This window comes from Pleurodeles waltl, chromosome 4_1 (assembly GCF_031143425.1).
Source record: "Pleurodeles waltl isolate 20211129_DDA chromosome 4_1, aPleWal1.hap1.20221129, whole genome shotgun sequence".
In the NCBI taxonomy this organism is placed as follows: domain Eukaryota; kingdom Metazoa; phylum Chordata; class Amphibia; order Caudata; family Salamandridae; genus Pleurodeles; species Pleurodeles waltl.
Genome location: NC_090442.1, coordinates 997,533,026 through 997,552,233, shown reverse-complemented (window position 1 = coordinate 997,552,233; position 19,208 = coordinate 997,533,026). Strand labels below are relative to the sequence as shown.

General features: G+C 41.3%; 1 protein-coding gene across 1 annotated transcript in view; it reads right to left on the bottom strand.

Annotated features, from left to right (window-relative positions):
- COG5 (component of oligomeric golgi complex 5) overlaps window positions 1–19,208 on the bottom strand; it is a 1,306,288-nt gene that overhangs the window by 1,156,886 nt on the left and 130,194 nt on the right. Inside the window, exon 6 of the mRNA XM_069229832.1 lies at window positions 15,009–15,078. Within this exon, the coding sequence (XP_069085933.1) occupies window positions 15,009–15,078 (70 nt within the window). The remainder of the gene's footprint in view (window positions 1–15,008; window positions 15,079–19,208) is intronic.

Below are 19,208 nucleotides of genomic sequence, written 5' to 3'. Positions count from 1 at the left end.
GATGAAACTGGAAAATGGCATTCATGCTGTTCCGGTAATCTCATCTCTGCTCTCGCTTCTCCACAACTAGCTGTGCCAGCAGTCTGGATTGGATCGAAATAAATTCTAAGGCGCTCTCTTAGAACAGTTTTGGAGCGGTCCGTTTGCCAGCGTCTGGCCTCTTAGGTGGGCCTCACACCTTAGCCATGTCTCTCGCACATATACTTCTAACACGTAAGGTTGTAGCACAGCATGTGCTAACCGAGGGGGCTGTTAAGGGGGAATTGTAAAGGAGGATCCGCAAGAATACGGGAATCAGCATAAAGGTACCTTTCCACACTCTCCTCTCACTTGCCACTCCTTCACAACAGGTAGAATAAGATTTCAAGCCTCTAACTGCTTTAAGGAAATAGACCATGCTTCACGCTAACAATCTGCAGAGAACTGCATGGCAAGGTGGTATATATTTTCTAGAAGAGTCAAGAGCACAATGCTTACAGAAAGTATGCAGAGAGGCCCCATTGCTGTCCTACCCTATCTGCAACAGAGATGTCCCTTTGGAAGGCCACCAGCTGCACCTGCTCAAACTGAACGAGCACGAAGTCTTTGAAGAGCGTGAGCTCTTCTACAGTGGTAGACATTGAAATCTCACCTGGCAAGAGTACATCAGGGGTCTGACAACTTAGCCATGACTGTGCAGTGGGGGTGGTTCATATCATAGCAAGGTGAGGTAAAAACCTCTACTAAAAGGTTTCTCAAGAAGGAACGAAGCATAACACGCAGAATTAGTGTTTACTATATTGAATTTTGTATGTTTCACCTTTTTTCTAGCCATTTTCCCATATAAATGCTGCCAGGTTTTTGTTTGTGAAATCTGTCATGAGAAAAGTGTAGAATGTGATATTTAACACAAAGCGGAATTTCACAGGGGTTGGTATTTACCCTCCATTACAGAATCTGGGCCTTAGTTACCAAAATCAACTGACTTTACAGAAACTTTAAAGGGCTTCGCCTTTCCAGGGAAAAGGTCGAGTTCAAGAGTCATATAGATTAAGTTAGTTATGCCCCACTAGAGGAGGCTGATTGACTCTCAGGAGGGGATGATCTTCATAACACTAGTGGTATTGATAGGGGTGACTAGGAGGCCAAGGTGGACTCTGGTACGTGTGGGGCTACCCTTAGTGATTTTATCAGTATCCCGTTAATACATTTTCGTGGCTAGGGGAAGTGTCCCCATATTCCCCTGATGGAAGGGCAACCTATTAGGAATAAGTCTTGTGGGCTAGCTGATGGAACTTTACTTCCTAACAGTGGTAGGGTGTATGCTCCAGATCTGAATGCACTCTTTTGGAACATTGCTGGTATCAGGGGTAAGGAGACCGATAGCAATTAGGTGTCCCTGATTTCTAAGCAACAGATTATTTGCATGCAGGAAACCAGAGCCAAAACTGATGTTCACATCAATGGTTTCCTCTTGATTTCATTCCCCAGCTACACTATCTCCTGCAGGGCGTTGTAGTGGGGGGGTCCAAACACCTATTAGTATCTCGCTTTCGGCAAAAGTGGTAAAGGTTTGGACTGACACCCAATTTTTTCAACTGATTACACTAGCAGTGTGTGAGGGGAAGGGTGATTTTAATCTTAAAGTGTGTACGACCGGCGATGATAGGGTGTGTGGGGATTCTAATGGTGATTCTTCTGAGTTTTCACATTTTGTGCATAACCCGTTTGGGGCTAAATTAAATGCACTGCTGAGGATATTTGATTTAATTTACGGCAACGATTAACTGCCGAGGCAAGCTGCCCAAAAGGAAACATATATTGGGAGCGGCAGAGGGTCTGCAATTGATTTTGTGGCAATATCTAAATCATGGGTGAGTAAGGTGGTTGATTTTCAAGTACTTGACAATTGTCTGAGTGACCATAACCCGTTGGCTCATAGTGGTTATGCTGGTTTTGCAAGGTCATGTGGTGAAAGGATGGGGAAACCTATTGAATATACAAGAAATAGAGGTGTGCCAAGGAAATGGCGGGAGGTTGTCCCTGAGGCTTTCTTGGTAGAATTGGTGGGGGAAAACAGGGACAAGATTGACCTCTGTTTAAGTACTGACCCAGGATCGGTGCTAGATGCCTTTACATGCATTTGTGCATCAACCAAGGTGTTCCTTTCTTCAGCTGTTAGATGTTACCCATAGAAGCAAGTCAAGTGATTCAACAAGGCTTGTTGTCGGGCCCACGGTGACCTGATCCAGGCGTTGAAAAGGAATCCTGGGATTCAAGCAGAAGTAAGGAATTGTAGGTCAGCGTCTAAAGAAGTTACCAAGTTAAGGAAAAATTAGATTAGAGCAAAGGCGTGGGAGAAGCTGGCTCATGCTCATATGGTAAAAGATTCACCCCAGTTTTGGAAGGTGGTCAATTCTCCATTTTTTGCTCCCAATTCCAAGGATGGGACAAAGGTCTCTATTTCTGAGTACCTCTGGATAGACCACCTTATGAAGGTTTTTGAGTGTAATAGGATTGAACCCTCTAGATGCCAATGTAAAGCATCTAGTTTTGAAGTGAGTGATGAGCTAGTTATTGAACTTGAGAATCTAATTGCGGCCATCAATAGATCTCCTTTGAATAAAGATAAAGGCCCTGACGGGGTCCCTGTGGATCTCTTTAAGGGTAACCTGGAACTATGAGCGCCAATTTTGGTGAGTGTATTTAGAAGTGCCATCAGCACTACCTCTCCTTCAGCTTGGTCAAGTGTAACTATTGCCCAGATATTTAAAAAAGGTGACCGAAGTGACTCGCACTGTTATTTCCCCCTATTGTTGATTGATGTCACCGCTAAAGTCCTGGGCAGAATTCTTCTGGATCATCTGGAAAGCTGGGCGATTGAAAATTGTATTTTGTCATGAGCCCAATATGGGTTCAGGCGTGGGCTGGGCATTCAAGATCAATGTTTGCATCTTCACTTGTTGATAGAGAAGTATATAGGTACTAAGAAGGGTTGTCCCTACCTAGCGTTTAGGGATCTTAGCGCAGCTTTTGATAATGTTGCCCGAGGTAGGCTGTGGGAGATGCTGATCAACCGAGGGGCTAATACCAAAGTAGTCCATCTTTTGGCACAATTGCATTATGATGTTGAAGCCAGCATGAGATATGGGCCCAACGGGGAATGTACCACTTTTATTAAGCTTGGGAAGGGGGTAGGCAGGTGTGTGTCCTGGCTTCTTTTTGTTTGGTTTTAATATTAATGATTTGAAGGATGTTCTTGTGATGGTTGAGGCGGATCCTCCAAAGATAGGGACACGTCATCAACCTGTTCTTCTTTATGCTAATGATTGTGTCCTTATGGCACAAACAGGCAGGGGTCTTCAGAAACTGATAGACAATTTTGTTGAATTTATGTTTTCCTTGGGCCTTTCCACTAATAAGGCTAAGTCCTATATGATGGTTAGTGGCCTTCCTAAAAGGCAGAATTGCCCCTCATATTGGGGACACTCATTTTTAATGTGTTGCTACTGTTTCCTACTTGGGGGTGCCTTTTGACAAAAGAAGTAAGTGAGGTCACCTCAAATCGGTTACGACCACACAGTATGACCCGGAAGTGGCATCCATATGTAGGTTTGCCTCTAGAATTGGATCCATGCCACTTAAGGTGATTATTACTATTTATAAAGCTAGGCCAATCTCTATTGCTACATATCGTGCAAGTGTCTGGTGGTATATTGATATGTCCCCACTTCAGGTAAGTGAGATCAAGTTCTTTACAAGATTGCTTTCACTTGCCGGTGGTATACCTGCCAATATTGTTCATAAGGAATTAGGGCTACCTTTTTTAAAGAACATAGTAAGCCTGAACCCAGTAGCATTGTGGCTCTCAGTGTGGACTCAGTCCTTGATTTTAGGTAGTTTAAATCTTGATGGGACCCGCAAATGCAAATGGTGTATGTTTGTAAAGGAAAACCTTAGCACATTAATAGAACTGAGCTATTTACGAATCCAGGGTCCCTCAATAAATTGGACAGCTCAATCATTAAGAGTGAATTTGCTAGCTGGTTAGGGAAGTAAGGTGGAATAATAATTGTCACAAGGGAATGGTGGCGGCTTATCATCCTCTTTTCCCAGCGCCTAAAGCCGAGCCGAACCTATTAAGGGTGCCACGGAATCATAGGTTTCATTTAGTTAGGTTCCCATTAGGTCTGGCTCATTTTTGGGTGGCTCACCTGTTGAACGTGTATTCTTCTAAAGGTTTAACATTATGTCTGTGTGATTCTCATTTGCCACAATCACAATTACATATGTTTTTATTCTGCAGATGATTTCATGTTCAGAGAAGGGAGTATATTAATTCCACTCCTGAAGACCTTAAATATTGGGCAGTGCAAGGAAACACTGATTTACCTACAGCTACTGCAAACAGATCTTGTATGTGAAACAGTGTATCATTGTATTTCTTCTGTTGTGAAGGCCGGGAAAGTCCTGGGCAAATGAACTGTTTCTGGAGGGAATCCTGCTGACTGCACCTGCACTTTTGTGTTCTGTATTGTGTATGACATTTTAGATTTAATTTGTTTTTAGATACATAGTGCTGTATTCCTGACCTTTAACTACTTTTAAAATTTTATTGATAATGTTTTAGGAGGATATTTTTTTTTTATCTTAGGACATTTTGATGTACTCATTTGTATTTATTATTGTGTACTTAAATTGTATGTGAAGACTTTTTAAACAATACTCTTTGTCTGTGCTATTTGTAGCAATATAATTGGACTTTTATGGCCTGTACAGCTGAAATAAAGATTTTTTTTGTTGGTGATGATGAAGTTAGTTATTGATTTCACTAATTTATAAGTTAGTTACGCCTTCAGAAAATTTGGGCTAGGCTAATTATTTGATGGAACCAAGTTAACAACTCCAGAGTGACAGAAGGAATACCTCGAAGGACAACCTTTGTCCTTGTGGAACATAACTGGGCTCTTCAAAAGAATGTGCTTTAAGCTTGCAAATTCTCCAGGTGGAGGAGATCTATACCAAGAAGGGATCATTCCAAGTAACAGTATATTGCAGAAGGCTACAGGCTTAGATTACACATGCGTAAGGCAAAGAGGAATAAGACAAGGAACACCATCAAAAAGTGGCAAGCAACGTCATTCAGGTTGTGAACTGTTGGTCCTGGCCCCTTTTTGCAGGGTTGTCCCCAAACTTTATGGCTTATACCTCATATGTCTCTGCCCTGTTTTACTGGCTTTGGGACTCTCGGCACTCTACCACTGCTGACCAGTGCTAGAGCTCAAGTGCTCTGTGTCTAAATTGTATTGGTGATTGGTTTAGCCACGACTGGCATATCTGATTTTCTAGTAAGTCCCTTGTATAGTGCACACTGTGTACCCCGGACCTGTAAATCACATGCCACTAGTGAGCCTGCAACTCTGATTGTGCCACCCCAAATGAGTAGCCCTGTAAACATGTCTCAGACCTTCCACTGCAGTATCTGTGTGCAGTTTTAAATTGCCATTTTGACCTGGCAAGCGTACCCAAACCTTCTCTTTTCTTATATGAAAGTCACCCCTAAGGTGGGCCTATCTCTTCCATAGGTTAACATGGTGATTGCTTTGAAATATCTTTCAATTGTAATTTTCCATTGGGAGCAGATAGAGATATGGAGTTTAAGGTCTCTGAACTCACAACTTAAAAATACATCTTTTGGTGAAGTTGTTTTTTTAAATTGTAAGTTTGAAAATGCCACCTTTAGAAAGTGGGCTTTTTCTTGCTTAACCATTCTGTGTCTCAGCCTATCTGTGGAATACATGTCTGGTCAGGATGACAGTTGGGCTGTTTGTGAATTTACTCTAGACAGTCACACAAAGGGAGCGGAGGTGTGCCCTGCATATCCTGATGGGTCTTCCTGGGCTAGAGTGGTGGTAGGGCTGACACTTGCATCTGAATAGGGCTGTGCCTGTTCTTACACAAAGCATTCTCCATGCCCTTTGGAGTGTGTCTGGGGCCAGGGCAGGAAAGGCAGGGTCTTGTGCACTACAAAGATTTTTGCCTATTTCAAAGACAGAAATGGGGACAAGTACTGGACCTCTGAGACCACAACTTTAGAATCCTTCTGGACGGAGGACATTCTGCCAGGAAGACGAACTAGAGGCTGTAGGAGGGACTGCCACTCTGCCTGTTGCTTTGCTGTGCTGGCCTGCTGCTGGGAATGAAAGGAATGGAATTTCCCTTCTACATCCTGCTTTCCAAGTTTCTCCAAGGGTAGGACGGAAATTGCCTCTTGTTAAGAAGTCTCAGGGACATCAAAGACTTCACTTGCCAGTGCCTGGGCTCTTCTCCTGAGAGTCCTGATTTGCCAAGTGGTGCCAACTCTAGTCCCTGGGCCCTTGAAGTCTAAGCTGGAGACCTTAAAGAGAAAATCCACACACCGACGCACCACAGCAGAAAAATTGACACACTGCCTATCCCGCAGCTGGAGAATGAACGCAGCGCCTGTTTCCCCACAGCTCAATCAACACCTGCGCACTTGAATTTCCACGGCTCATCCTCAGAGCGTCAATTACGCATCGACCCCATGCAACAGTAAGGAACCAAGGCTGCATGTCCAGAAATCAACTCATCGCCTTCCGTGCGAGAAAAGAATCAACGCATCGCTTCCCCCGCGCAATAAGGAGCCGACGCATTGCTTTGCTTTTCAGCGCCTCACATCCTCTGCGACCCGCATTTGCTTTGTTTTTGACACATCTCAGGTACTTTGTGCTACAAATGTACAACTGTTGATTCCTATGGACTAAAACTCACTGAAACCTTTAAAAAGTGCAACATACTTGTGCATGTTGGATGTTTGTCATTTTGGTCTTTTTTTACTCGGATAAATGTTGGTTATTGTTCTAAAGTGGTGTGGAGTACTTCTGTAGTGTTTTCACTGTGTTACTATGTGTATGTATAAATACTTTACACACTGCCTCTGAGATAAGCCTAACTGTTCATGCCAAGTTACTAAGGGAGTGAGCAGGGTTATCTTAGCTGTGTGGCTTCCTTACCCTGACTAGAGTGAGGGTCTCTATTTGGACAGGGTGCAAACCATTGCCAACTAGAGACTACACTTCTAACATGAACTTTACACAAACCTACCATAACACTTGCAGGGCCAAATTTAGATGAAATCATTTAAACAAGTAAAAATGTTAAGAGGTTTTAAATCTTCTCCAAGACTCACAGGGAAAATGTTAGTCAACCACTTTTATACGGCTTCCTGGTTCAATCGTTTCAAATGGCACACATAATGACAACGTTTTATTTGTGTTCTTTGTTTCATTATACACATTTCTAGTATCCCTAAATATCCTTTAAAGATGTATTCAGTATTTATGGTTTCAAGTTCAATAGGATTAGGGAAGGTTCTCTGCAAAAGGAGCTGCAGTTTCGAAACATATAGCAAGGCATAAAAAAGGACTATAAATAATAACTAGAGTTCAGAGAACTTTTGAGTTTCAGAACAGTGTGATGAATTAGAAGAGTATCACATAGTCATCGGACCCTGTAGTCTCACAAGCCACCCCACAAAAGTTTTAAAAGTGCTCCACTACCTGATTCAGAAAGATAATGCTCACTGGAAGTCGAATTCAGAGTGCATAAGAAGTCCTATGAATCAAGTTCTTGCGACGTGACAGCAGATGAGCCGACGTCAAGCTGATGTAAAAAATCTCATATCGTATGGAATGCTGTAAACTAGACAAAGGTGCTCTTGACAAGCAATTGGTGGCTGAGTGTTGATTCATCTGTCATTTAAATATGGGAACAAATGTATACCCTTGAAGATAAATATACGCTACTACCATTGAAAATCTCTGGAGCTAGTATTCTGGGCTCTAAATGTTGCTTTCTGGCTAAGTCTCTGGAAACAATAATGCTCTTTCTTGAGTAGAATAAGGAAGCACACGTCTTTAACATCAATAGGTTATTCCTAATTTGCATGGATCCTAGCTACCATAATCATGTGGAAGGAGTACACTAAAAAAAAGTGATTCAAGCTATAAATATTTAATATCAGATTGATGCTCAGAGTCTTCTTGGGCACTGTGAAGTTCCTGAAGTAAACATCAGATTTTTCATTTTTCAGCAGAAGAAGCTCAATTTCCTTGAGTAAAACAATCTATTCAGTTTCTTAAAGAAGCCCTGGAGCGGAACTCTTCATTTCTGAAAGCTTTCGAAATGCAAAGAGGGGGGGGGTCACCCTAAGTTCTCGGAAGAATTGTGATTTGCACCAGTTGAATAATTAATTGATTTAGGTCTAGAATGAGACATGTGCTTCTTGTTTGGTACCCGTTGCTTTATCTGAGATATCTGACAAGTCTTGAAAGCATAACAGCCTTGGGATGCCAAGAGGAATCCTCTATTTGATATGTTCTAATTATTGCACTCAAAAACTTTAAAAAAGTAATAACACCTACTTTGGTCTTCTCCAAAATGTCATTCACTGAAAATTATATAATTCATTACACCTGTAACTGCTTTGTTATGGAAAGGTTGCAAAGTCTCATCTTTGCTTTCTGAGATCCAGAAGAGGAATAATTCTGCATCACCAGGAATTAGAAAATGAACACACTGGTCCATCTTTTCCAATGTATTAGGGTTATAAGCAGGCATAACTAAAGCTGGATCACATTGTTCGTGTGCTAGGCAGATGTTCTATTACGTTTGTTTGCCTGCCATTCCCACACCTTATCTTTAAGACTTGAAACAATAATCTAAAATAAATTATGACTGCCAAGAAACCAGATCATTTTCTTTTAACTGCAGTCACAGTAAGCACAACACATTACAGAGAACTGTTATAAAAGGCCACAAAAATCTGGCCACCAGATGTTGTGTAGTTAGAGCATAGGTTTATATGCATAGATTTCAGAACAGGACTAATCCATGCAGCAATGGACAGATCCATGAGATAAGAGTCCACTGTACTGGAACTACAGGAAACAACCTTGTCGAAAACCCCAAAATCAGTTTCATAAGAGGTTACCATTTGAAGGCATTAGACATTAATGAATGTGGAGATTCCTTTTCCTGTCAGAATCAGAAGAATCCATTTTATATGTTCATATTATGCTGTTCTGGCACAAAAGGACAAAGCGTCACTCTTCCACTGGGGAAAGCTTCTCTGAAGAAGGTTTGCCATTCTATGAGCATAAATAGGAACAGGCAAAGGAATTTCTCACCTCAGACTGCAAAAGATACCCAACACAGAGGCCACCACTAGCTTCGGCCAGACCTAAAACCTTCCTGAACGGAGTGCTGAATATTAGCCTCAATAGGAGCTTGCAGCTGGGCAAAAAACATTTTTTCCAATATTTTGAAGAAACAACAGCAGCAGCAAGATTAGATGAAAATGACTGAGGTAATCTGCTGTGAGGGAGTTTTTTCCCCCAGGAGTTTGAACAATGAAGAATTCCAAAGAAGAGATGGTTGAACAAGAATAAAAGATACAGGGTCAGGGAAGGGCACGAATGTTGCATTATTCTAGCCAGGCAGATATTGGAAGAGTAGCCAGATGGCTGTGTGAGCTAGCGATGGTCTCCATCACATCTGCTAGGGAGGTTTTCTTGAAATGGGTCAGTTTATCATAGCTCAAGATGGCTGGAACAGCTATGCTAGGGAAGGGAATAACACCTTGTTTGATCCAAAGTCTAATTTGGTCTATCTTGAGAAAAGAAACGTTAACTGGGTCATTGCAGGTGTCCTCAAAATGGCTTACCAAGACAGAGGGGACCCAAGACCCTCCATCATTTCGAAGAGTTCTTCTGCAAGACTGGGGGCATGGGCAATAACTTACATATAGCTGTTCTGTATATCTTGCCAAATGTGTTGCTTGTAACAACTAGGTGCACAAAATACTATTGTTTGGACTTAGATGTATAGTAACATCTACACTTCTTCTCTAACCTGCAAGTTTCTATTTCCAGCTAAAACTTCAATAGTATTTGAACCGTGCCCTCTGAGACAATGGTGCACCTTAACTGGTAAACTGGCATCAAGCAGTTTGAAGAAACTGTTGGTTAGCTAGCTGCAAACTGGTTAACTTGTGGAGGGTGTGCAACCTAAACACCACAGAATATTTCCATTACATGACTCCTATTCTTATTATCTGTAACATAACCCAGTGTTTAGAGGCATGATAAGAAACCAGTAGCTGTATTATCTTGAAGAATATAAATGTACAGCATCTGGTGCACTGGTAGTATGGGATTATTTAAGATAGAGGACACTGCAACAAATTATGATATGGGGCCAACAAGTAATTGAACAAGAGTTAGAATCCCCAGAAAGAATGTTTCAAGAGTTGGAGGAGTGATTACACTTTCAGATGAAGAGATTGGAAATATCCAAAAATCAAAGAAAGGGTGCTGCAACTGTTTAAACAGTTAAGATGCCAAGACTAAGTGGCTCTATCCTTTGTTAATGTTAATTTTGTGATACTTTATACCAAGCAAACGTTTACAAAGTGGTAACACTGCACTTTATTGTCCTTAAACATAATTTGTTCAGCACTGTGTTTTCATCTGTCTCCTGTGCCCCTGCATCAAGTTTTACATTGTCTTTCTATTTAGGGTGCACTGAGGGGTTTGTCACCAGTGTTCTCATTGACCTTTATTTCATATTCATTATTTTAGCTTTTCAATTTTCATTTTATTGTTGCTGGGGTCACCAAACCTACTAGCATGTTTCTTACAAATGTGCTTTCATAATAATTTTAAAGCTAATTTTAGACATTAATAAGTGTTATTTTCCAGGTCTTTGTTTTGTAGCAGTTCCTCCAATGTTAAATGCCCGCAGAGTTGCTCGAGGATCTGTGGTACCTCCTACCCCCTACACAACTGCTGGTCAGCCTGCTAAAAGGGAGCCTCACCTATCATTTGTACCTCCTGTCAGACCAGCCACCACTCTTGTGGTCCAAGAGACACATGCTGTAGAGGACAACTTGAGAGTGAACAAGAAGGCTGATCCCCTGACCAGTATCAGGTTGTCACACAACTCAAAACCTTCGGTGTGGGCCATTTTGAAGCCACAACAGCTTCACTGACAAATGTTTTCATTGCCAAGCTTATCAAAAGAGAGGAGCAGACAGGTAGACAGAAGAAAGTTCATTCCCTACTACTGTCCTGGATCCACTGTCTCATCCTACCTCTAAGGCAAGTGATGGTGTTACCCTATTGCAGCCTGCCACCATGGTGATCTGTCCAAGTTCATGTGTATTAACACTATCTGACAATGGGCCGGTAAGGGAGGGGGACTGCAAAAATATAACGTATTGAAGTTATGGCATTACCTGTTTAGATTATAAGTGACGGGTGGTGCCCTGTGCAGAGACATGTACTGAAAGTCATGTTTCTGTGGTTGAAAAGCACAACCGCACCCAGATTCGCAATTTTCTTTTCCCATTCAGGTAAGAATTTTTTTTCTTTTTCTTTTTACTTTTTCCACATGTTTAAGGAACCATAAGGCTTCTATTTTTGGCTCAGTCTTGCTTTTTGTGGTACTCTTATGCTTTTTGTCATCCCACACCTCTCCACTGGTCCTTCTACGATTCACAAAGTTCTCTTTAAAGGATGCAAACTAAAGTTTTATTGCAGAGTCAGTCCATCTTAAAGTTAATTAAAAAAAAATCTAAAACCTTTCCATCATTCTCTCATTTCTTGTTTCCTATATTTTTCCTTATTCTATCCTTTTGTGACTCATTACTTGTACAAAAGTGGGCTCAAGTACAAACATATCCAACCTGGCAAACTCTGCCATGCCACCAGGCCCTACATCCATCAGCTCATGAGACCTACTGGTTAAATATATGGAGAGTCCTTCCTGAGTTCTTGTGGATGGACGCTCAACTGTAAGCATGCCTGATCATTCTTCCCTTTTTTTCCAAAATATGGTAAACTTCTCAGAAGTCACAATTCTGTACTCACAACGTTTTCAAAAAGCTAAAGTTGATTGGCAAAGGAACCCATTCTTTCATTCAAACCAATGAGTGTTCAAGGTCTTTTCTCACTCACTGTCTTTTGCAGTGGTGTCATACATGTTAGTTCCATTTTTGCTGTAGCCTCGTCAAACCTGCAAGTTTTGTAAATATAATGAGCTCGGAAGGATGCCTGCTATCTAAATGATGAAAGGGGGGCGTGGCCAGGCAACATGGCCAAGTGGAGCTAAGCCACCGGGGATCTGCTGCATTCACTATAAAAAAAGATTGAGGCAGTAGGAGCTCCTGAGTAATCAAAACATCGCTGCAGGCATGCAATTCGAGCAGTGAGGACACGCTGACTGGGGGTTGGGGGGGGGGTCACTGAGACGCAATCGTGACACCATTTTGCCAGCAGTAAGATCTCAGCTCTCTGACACGTGCTGACAATAGTCGCGGACACCATTACAGATACCCATGGTGAGTTGCTGGTGAGTTCGCATGCTGAAGTGGGAGAATGGCTTGGGCTCGATCCCCCCTCTCCTCCACACATAGATAATGATGTGAATCTTACCTGGGGGTAACCATTCAAAACCTACTTGGCAATTTTTTTCTGATACAGCTGAACACCACCACAATAAGTAGGTTTTCTGAGTGAATTTCTACTTTCCATGTTGTGGAAAATAAAAATCTCTGATGTATAATATACAATCCACTGTACACTGTCCTTATGTATATTTATTTAATTAATGAGTGACAACCACTGGGTCAATCATCCATCTTCTATGGTCCGTCGTTAAAGTAGTCCATTATAGTTAGACCAATTACCTTTTATCCAGTACTCTCCCTTTGAGTTATCGACTTCAGGGTGATGGTCTTCTTTTAATGTTCTACTTTCATAGTTTGTCGAGCACTCCTTGTGAAAGAAAAAGAATTGACGCTTTTCGGCTTTCTTATTTCTGGCCTCTTCAGAACTATATAAGGAATCTGTATTTGTTTCTTTAAAGACAAACGCACAACAGAAATCTAATCTCATTAAGGGTCTAAACATTATGGAATCACCCTATGTTCATATTTACATGCAGCATAATGATTGTGGTGAAAGGATGAAATAATTAAAAGGAACATTTCTCATGCTTCTGGTATATTATATAGAAGTATATAAATATACAAATTTGCAGTGACACATAGTGACCAAGTTCGCAGTGTCCAGCCCCTCTTGCATAAAGCCCCAATGCAGAGCCCCTGGTGGAAGGTTAGTAGGAAAACGGATGGCAGCCTTGACTTCGAGGTGAGAAAATACTACCCCAGGTGAAGGCCCTAAAGTACCTCCCTGCGTGAGACAGGCCAGCTGTGTTATAAGTACACATGCAAATACCTTCCGTATGTTGTAATAACCAGACAGTTAGGTGAGAACTCCTAATGCCCTCGAAGTGAGAGAACCTCCGGCTCTCATCACCTGCACGCTCAGTGTTCCTATGTCGGGAAAAACAACAGCGGACCAATTAAGGCACCAGACACTATTGCCACATTAACCAACTACAAAACAAAGTTTTGAACAACGGGTGTAACCGCTCAATTCCACTTACTTAAGGCAGAGTGTGGGCCGTCTGTGCAGGTGAGGCTGAATCTGAATCCCTGTCCACTGGGGCAGAGTCTCCCTCTCTGATGCGCAACCTCAACCACTACCAGGCGGTGAACCAAACGCAGAATAAATCTCTGTGTTCAAAGAAGCTGGCGAGTCGTGTGTGCCGATACCAGTTCAGGAAACAAAAATGGTGTGGCCGTCTCATTCGGACTAGTAAAGACTAGACTATAGGATTAGATCCGGGTTTCAAACTCGTGAGAGAGTAGTGTGCTGTCAGGGCAAACCTACCCCTACATCTGTTTGCATAAGTAAAGTGGTACAGTTGTGAGTTTCCTTGTATCTTTGTATCCCACAAACTGCTGTCGAACAGACAGGAGGAGCAGTACAGATCACTGTGGCCTGGAAAAAACTATTATCTTTGGATAAGACAAGGGAACAATTCACCCCCACACTTTAGGAAAGGCAAGGTGATGGAAAGAAGGGGAAAATTTAACACTTTGCTTGGGCAAGGTGGAAGATACAAAAAAAAAAAAAAAAAAAAAAACATACATTCTTGCAATCACCATCAAAAGACCAGACAGACTGTCATATACCAATAAATAATCAACAACAAATGCCACCATACAATCAGAAGCCCACACACATCAGAGAACCACACAATCAATATCACAGATACATATGCACACCATCAATTTCCACACCATCTGAGAACCCCCCCACACACCCACCAGTCTTTTAACCAAAGGTTTAAGGTGAGTTATGTTTGAATGATACATTGACAGTCGTTAGAACATAAAACTTAAAATAACAGAACATTCAAAGGTTAGGGTATGCCCTCACTCCCACATTTTAAAGCTACACTGCCTCCACCTATTCTCTCATTCACTTTGCCACAATCTATGTACATTCACCAACCACTTTCCTTTAAAATGAAACAAATACCAGCCTCTGGGGTGACGCTGCACATTAACTCTAAACAGTGAGGACGGGCGTTGAAGGAAGCTGAGACTACATTGACACGTAGTGCGACTCCTGGGAATGGGTGATGCTACTGATGGGCTCATTTTTTTTTCCTTCCGAGATAGATCTTCAATATCCCATCAATCAGTTCTGACACAAAAATGTTATACTTCAGAGCATCTTCATTGCAGAAGCCAGTGTCACTATCCAAACAGCTCTACTGTGAGCTAATAGGAAGATACCACCTTCTCCCTGAAATGCTCTATCAAGATTCCGTAATTAAGAAGAAAAGGAACCATCTTGATATATATATATATATACATATATATAAATATAAAACTTTATGTACTGTATGTGGACCAGTAAATGATTCTATTATTGGTAGTTGAGATACATTGCAATGTATAGAACCCTTAATTGAGTTAGCTAATACTGGGGTCACCTTATATGAATACAGGCAAGTGCTGGTACTAGAAACATTTTAAGTCAAAATATACAAATAAATTACTAAAAGAATTATAAAAATTGTGAATTGCCTACCTGCAGCCTTGCTAGTTGTGCTGTGCGAGACACTATTTTGTTGTATGGATCCACAATCTTTGCTCGGATCCTAGGATACAGAACAGAAACCGTGTATTTAACTACAAGACCACTTGAGCAGAATGTTTGACAATGCAGATTATTAGAGAAGAAAACATAGACAATAGCAGGGTTAAAATGCATACTATTTAAACCATCCTGTTCCTCAGTTTAACAAGCATCATTAAACTCACAGAGAATTAACAAAGGGAAACAAGGCAGTGGTAGGCCTTTATCGACTGATGTAAATTCAACTGGCTATCTGATAATTCTAACTAATCAGACTTCACTAAAGAGGTTTGTTCTGCTAAAACGTAGTTTACATGCAGGCTCCTCCATCTATGTTCTCCAGTTTATGTTACTTTCTCTGTGCCCATGTTAATGACAATGGTATTAAACAGCACTGTTGGGCACCTTCCTTTTTATTAAACAGCCCAAGTAGCAGAAACACTGAGCAATGGAGGAGTTTTCAAAGCTTAAAAACCTTTAGAATCTTATATTAGCTATCAAGATCAAAATCAGGGTAGTCTCAACAGCAGACTGAGAAAATTCCTAGCTGCTTTTGTATCAATTTCCTGAAAATTCTACTAGATTTTTTCCAGAATTATTGCTATTTCCAGAAATTGCATTTGCTCACATGAATTCAAGTGATTTTCCTATTTCGTTGTTTGGACTAAGTTTTAGTTACACAATTCTTGCAAGCGGAGAAATTATCAAACGCCAACATACGGTGAAAATAATTGCTGTTAGAGCAAAGTTACACATGAATGCAAACAGGTCAGCGGCACTGAGTGCTTGCTATCTGTTAGTCCCTAGACTGGAAGCTTAGTGGAGTAATTAGACTTGATTATGGCCGAACCTGCACAAATGATTTGATAAACATCATCCAATGTTGGAAGATGACATCACTGTTTAGTATGCCCTCAGCATTACTTCATTTTTGAGAGCAGGCATTCTCCAATATACAAGCATGTGCATATGATATAATAATACCTGAAGTCTTTTCAGAAAACCAAGGATTATTCCAAGCTACGCCTAAACCTGCAGTAGATAAATTCAACTAACCCTGGAAATTTACCTTCTCCTCTCAGGGTCCACTTGATTTTTAGCTTCGGCTTTGTCTGGGTATTTATAATATACACTAGTAAAATTAAAACAGGCGTGGTACCTAACATTTTTCGTTCCAGGATAAAACAGCACCAGCGCTGTCGTTTCTAATGTATTCTGCTGACACATGACAGAGTATCATTTTTTAATGTGCACTCAGGAAGGTTAAAGGACAGTATGATTCCAAGTTGTATAGGATTTAAAACGGCTTAGAGAACAGGGTAAACATTAGAGGAGTCCAGATCTCATTGTGGTTTGTATTACTGAGTATAGGTGAGATGGTGTTTGGGAGCTACTGAAGTACCTCGACAAACAAATAGGACAAGGAAACTAACGGAGGGCTCAGTGGAGTTAGGAAATAGGTGCTGGAAGTGGATGCAAAATAAACACATCCTCCATTACCACTCTTACGCGGAGAGATTCCACCTTTCATACAGGGTATCTATTTCTGTAATCGAGGCTAATGTAAGATCAAGAATAGATAGACTCACTTTTTTTCTAGCATGTGGGGGCCTGAAACATAGGGTCATCCAAGCTTCATTGCACAGTTATTGGTGTTAAATTTAATTTGATGAGCCTCGTAAAACAAGTAGGTATGAAAATCAAAATGATATAGTCACAACCTAAATTCCCACAATAAATGGACCCCAGTGCTAAAGTTAAAAAAAAAAAGCTTGGAAATTTCTTGCTCACAAGAATATCAAATGAAGCCTTTATTCGACCATCACGTTTCAGCTAGAACCATTTCAGCTAGAACCGAAGCCTGTAGAGTTTGCATCAGAGCTGGAAAATGTTTTTATGACTGAGTACGAACATAAATGGGTTTACCATAAGAATTCATTACTGCCCATCATTAAAATGTGGCCCTGTAAATTTTGGAAGGTACAGCTGAAGATCTGGATAATTTCCATAAATGGACTGACAACATATCATATTCACCATGACTAGCACTCGTACAGGTATCACCTTCCTAGAGCTGTGGACTGAATCCCACGAATGCCATATCATCGCTACAGTGTACAAAAGATAAAAATACTATAGTGCACTGTAATCAGTCACACCAAAGAAGCGTATGTGACAGTCTCCCACATGCCTCAGCTGGCGCTGCAGCCTCTAGGAAGATTACTACCTGGATTCAAAAGATCAGATCACAAAACTGATTGCCTGTTCTGAAGACACTTCTCAGGAATCCCAAAAAATTGTATGTGGTGCACAACGAGAGAAGAACTGACCAAAACATTGGAGGTGAAGAAATCTAGAAACAAACTGTGGATGCCCACCTAGATGAAATGCAAGTGTTCTGTTCATGCTTTAAGGGTCAAGCTTAACACGCAGAACCTTTGCCTTTATGGACTGCAGTACTTTCAGATGACCTAAAGAAAGTTAAAAATATACAGTAACATATATCAAATACAGACTAACAAAATTATTTCCGCTCCTTTTGGTCTATTACATAAACAAGCAACATACAGATATTTAGCCAAGAGGCAGCAGAAAAAAATTGCGTTCTTGTGAAGAGAAGCCGCAATTACTTGTTTAAAACAAATGAAAATGGCATTAATGAAATGGCAAAAGTGCATATCATCACTAGCTAAACTATGGTCGCCTACTGCAGAAAACGAAGACAACAGTGCTTCCAACACTTTCCTTGCAATGTCAGTTCGTTGATGGGATTACTTATTACATGCTTACTTTGAAGGTAAATAATGGCTTTCTAATGGTCAACAACAAGAAGCGTTGCTAAAACCACAGATCCTGTGACAAGTAAACAGCGAGAATGCGACTGACATGACAACACCTACAACACGGAGATGCGACTCCACCCTGATCCAGTTTAACTTCCAGGTCAGATGGTGCTTGTATAGAATTTTAAGTGCAGGCACATAATCAAAGCCAAGCAGATGTCACCATACTCATTAAGGATTCCATACTGAAAATCTGAATTGGAACAAGGAGTAGTTATGCGAATGTTGCAAGGTCTGTGTATTCAGATATCGTCCCTCATACAAATCTATCTGACTTGTTCACTCTCAACACATTTTTAAGAGGCTTAAAACATTAACCCAGTCTGTACCCATTACAGGATGGTCATTCTGTTAGGGAATAAGGGGCCATATGTACGAAAGCTTTTTCCCCATAGACACAGAATGGGTAAAATCCTTTGGTACATCTGGCCCAAGGTTCGGTAAATAAATAGATCTATTGCAATGTATAGGTCATTGTTACATGAAACTAAACATGACCGGAGTTACTAGGGAATCTCAGGGGTCGCAGAAAAACCTGCCTAGTTAATAGTCATTAAGCAGTTCAGTGACTTCCAGTCAAGATGGTGGCACGCTAGGAGCTTTAGCATGCTGCTGACCACCAAACAAATTGAATCTGTGGCCATCCTGCAATCCACACACATATAATGCTAGACTTTGAGTGCGGAGAACTCTGTCCACTCAGCTATTTTAAAATACTGCACAGTAGACTAGTCTTTGCCCGGGAGCACTGTCAGGGACTTGCTGCCCACAATCTAATTTAAAATGGCAGGCACGTTTGTGGGACTACTGGCCAGCTGAGTACCTCCCTGATACCACAAAGTAGAACACAAAGCCCCACTGCAGTAGATACCAGACATCTGCACAGAGGAAGTAGGGAGGGTCAGCCTTGTCTTGCGGAGCCCAGCATATGATACAATGGAGCCAAATACCAGTCATCTGGTGGGAGCAGCAAGGCAGACAGGGATGAATGTCACACAAAGAGGGAAAGATAGGAGATAGGATGCTTGCTGAAGTGAGGGGACTCATCTCAAATAGTCTGAGGCACAAAGGCTGGGGATCAGACCAACTCTGCTGTTGGCCCTTTGTGAGTAGCTGATGGACCTTCAGAGCACCACTCTGGGGTTGACATTCAGGGGTTGATACACATGGCCTGCTATTTTTGTGAATTGTCCCAGGTAACATCCAGAGGCAGCAAAATGCATGTGATGATACTTTAGGGCCCCGTCGTGCTGACTACTGGATTAGCGAGGCTGCCCAATCCTTTTCAATGTTACTAGTGAAACTAAAT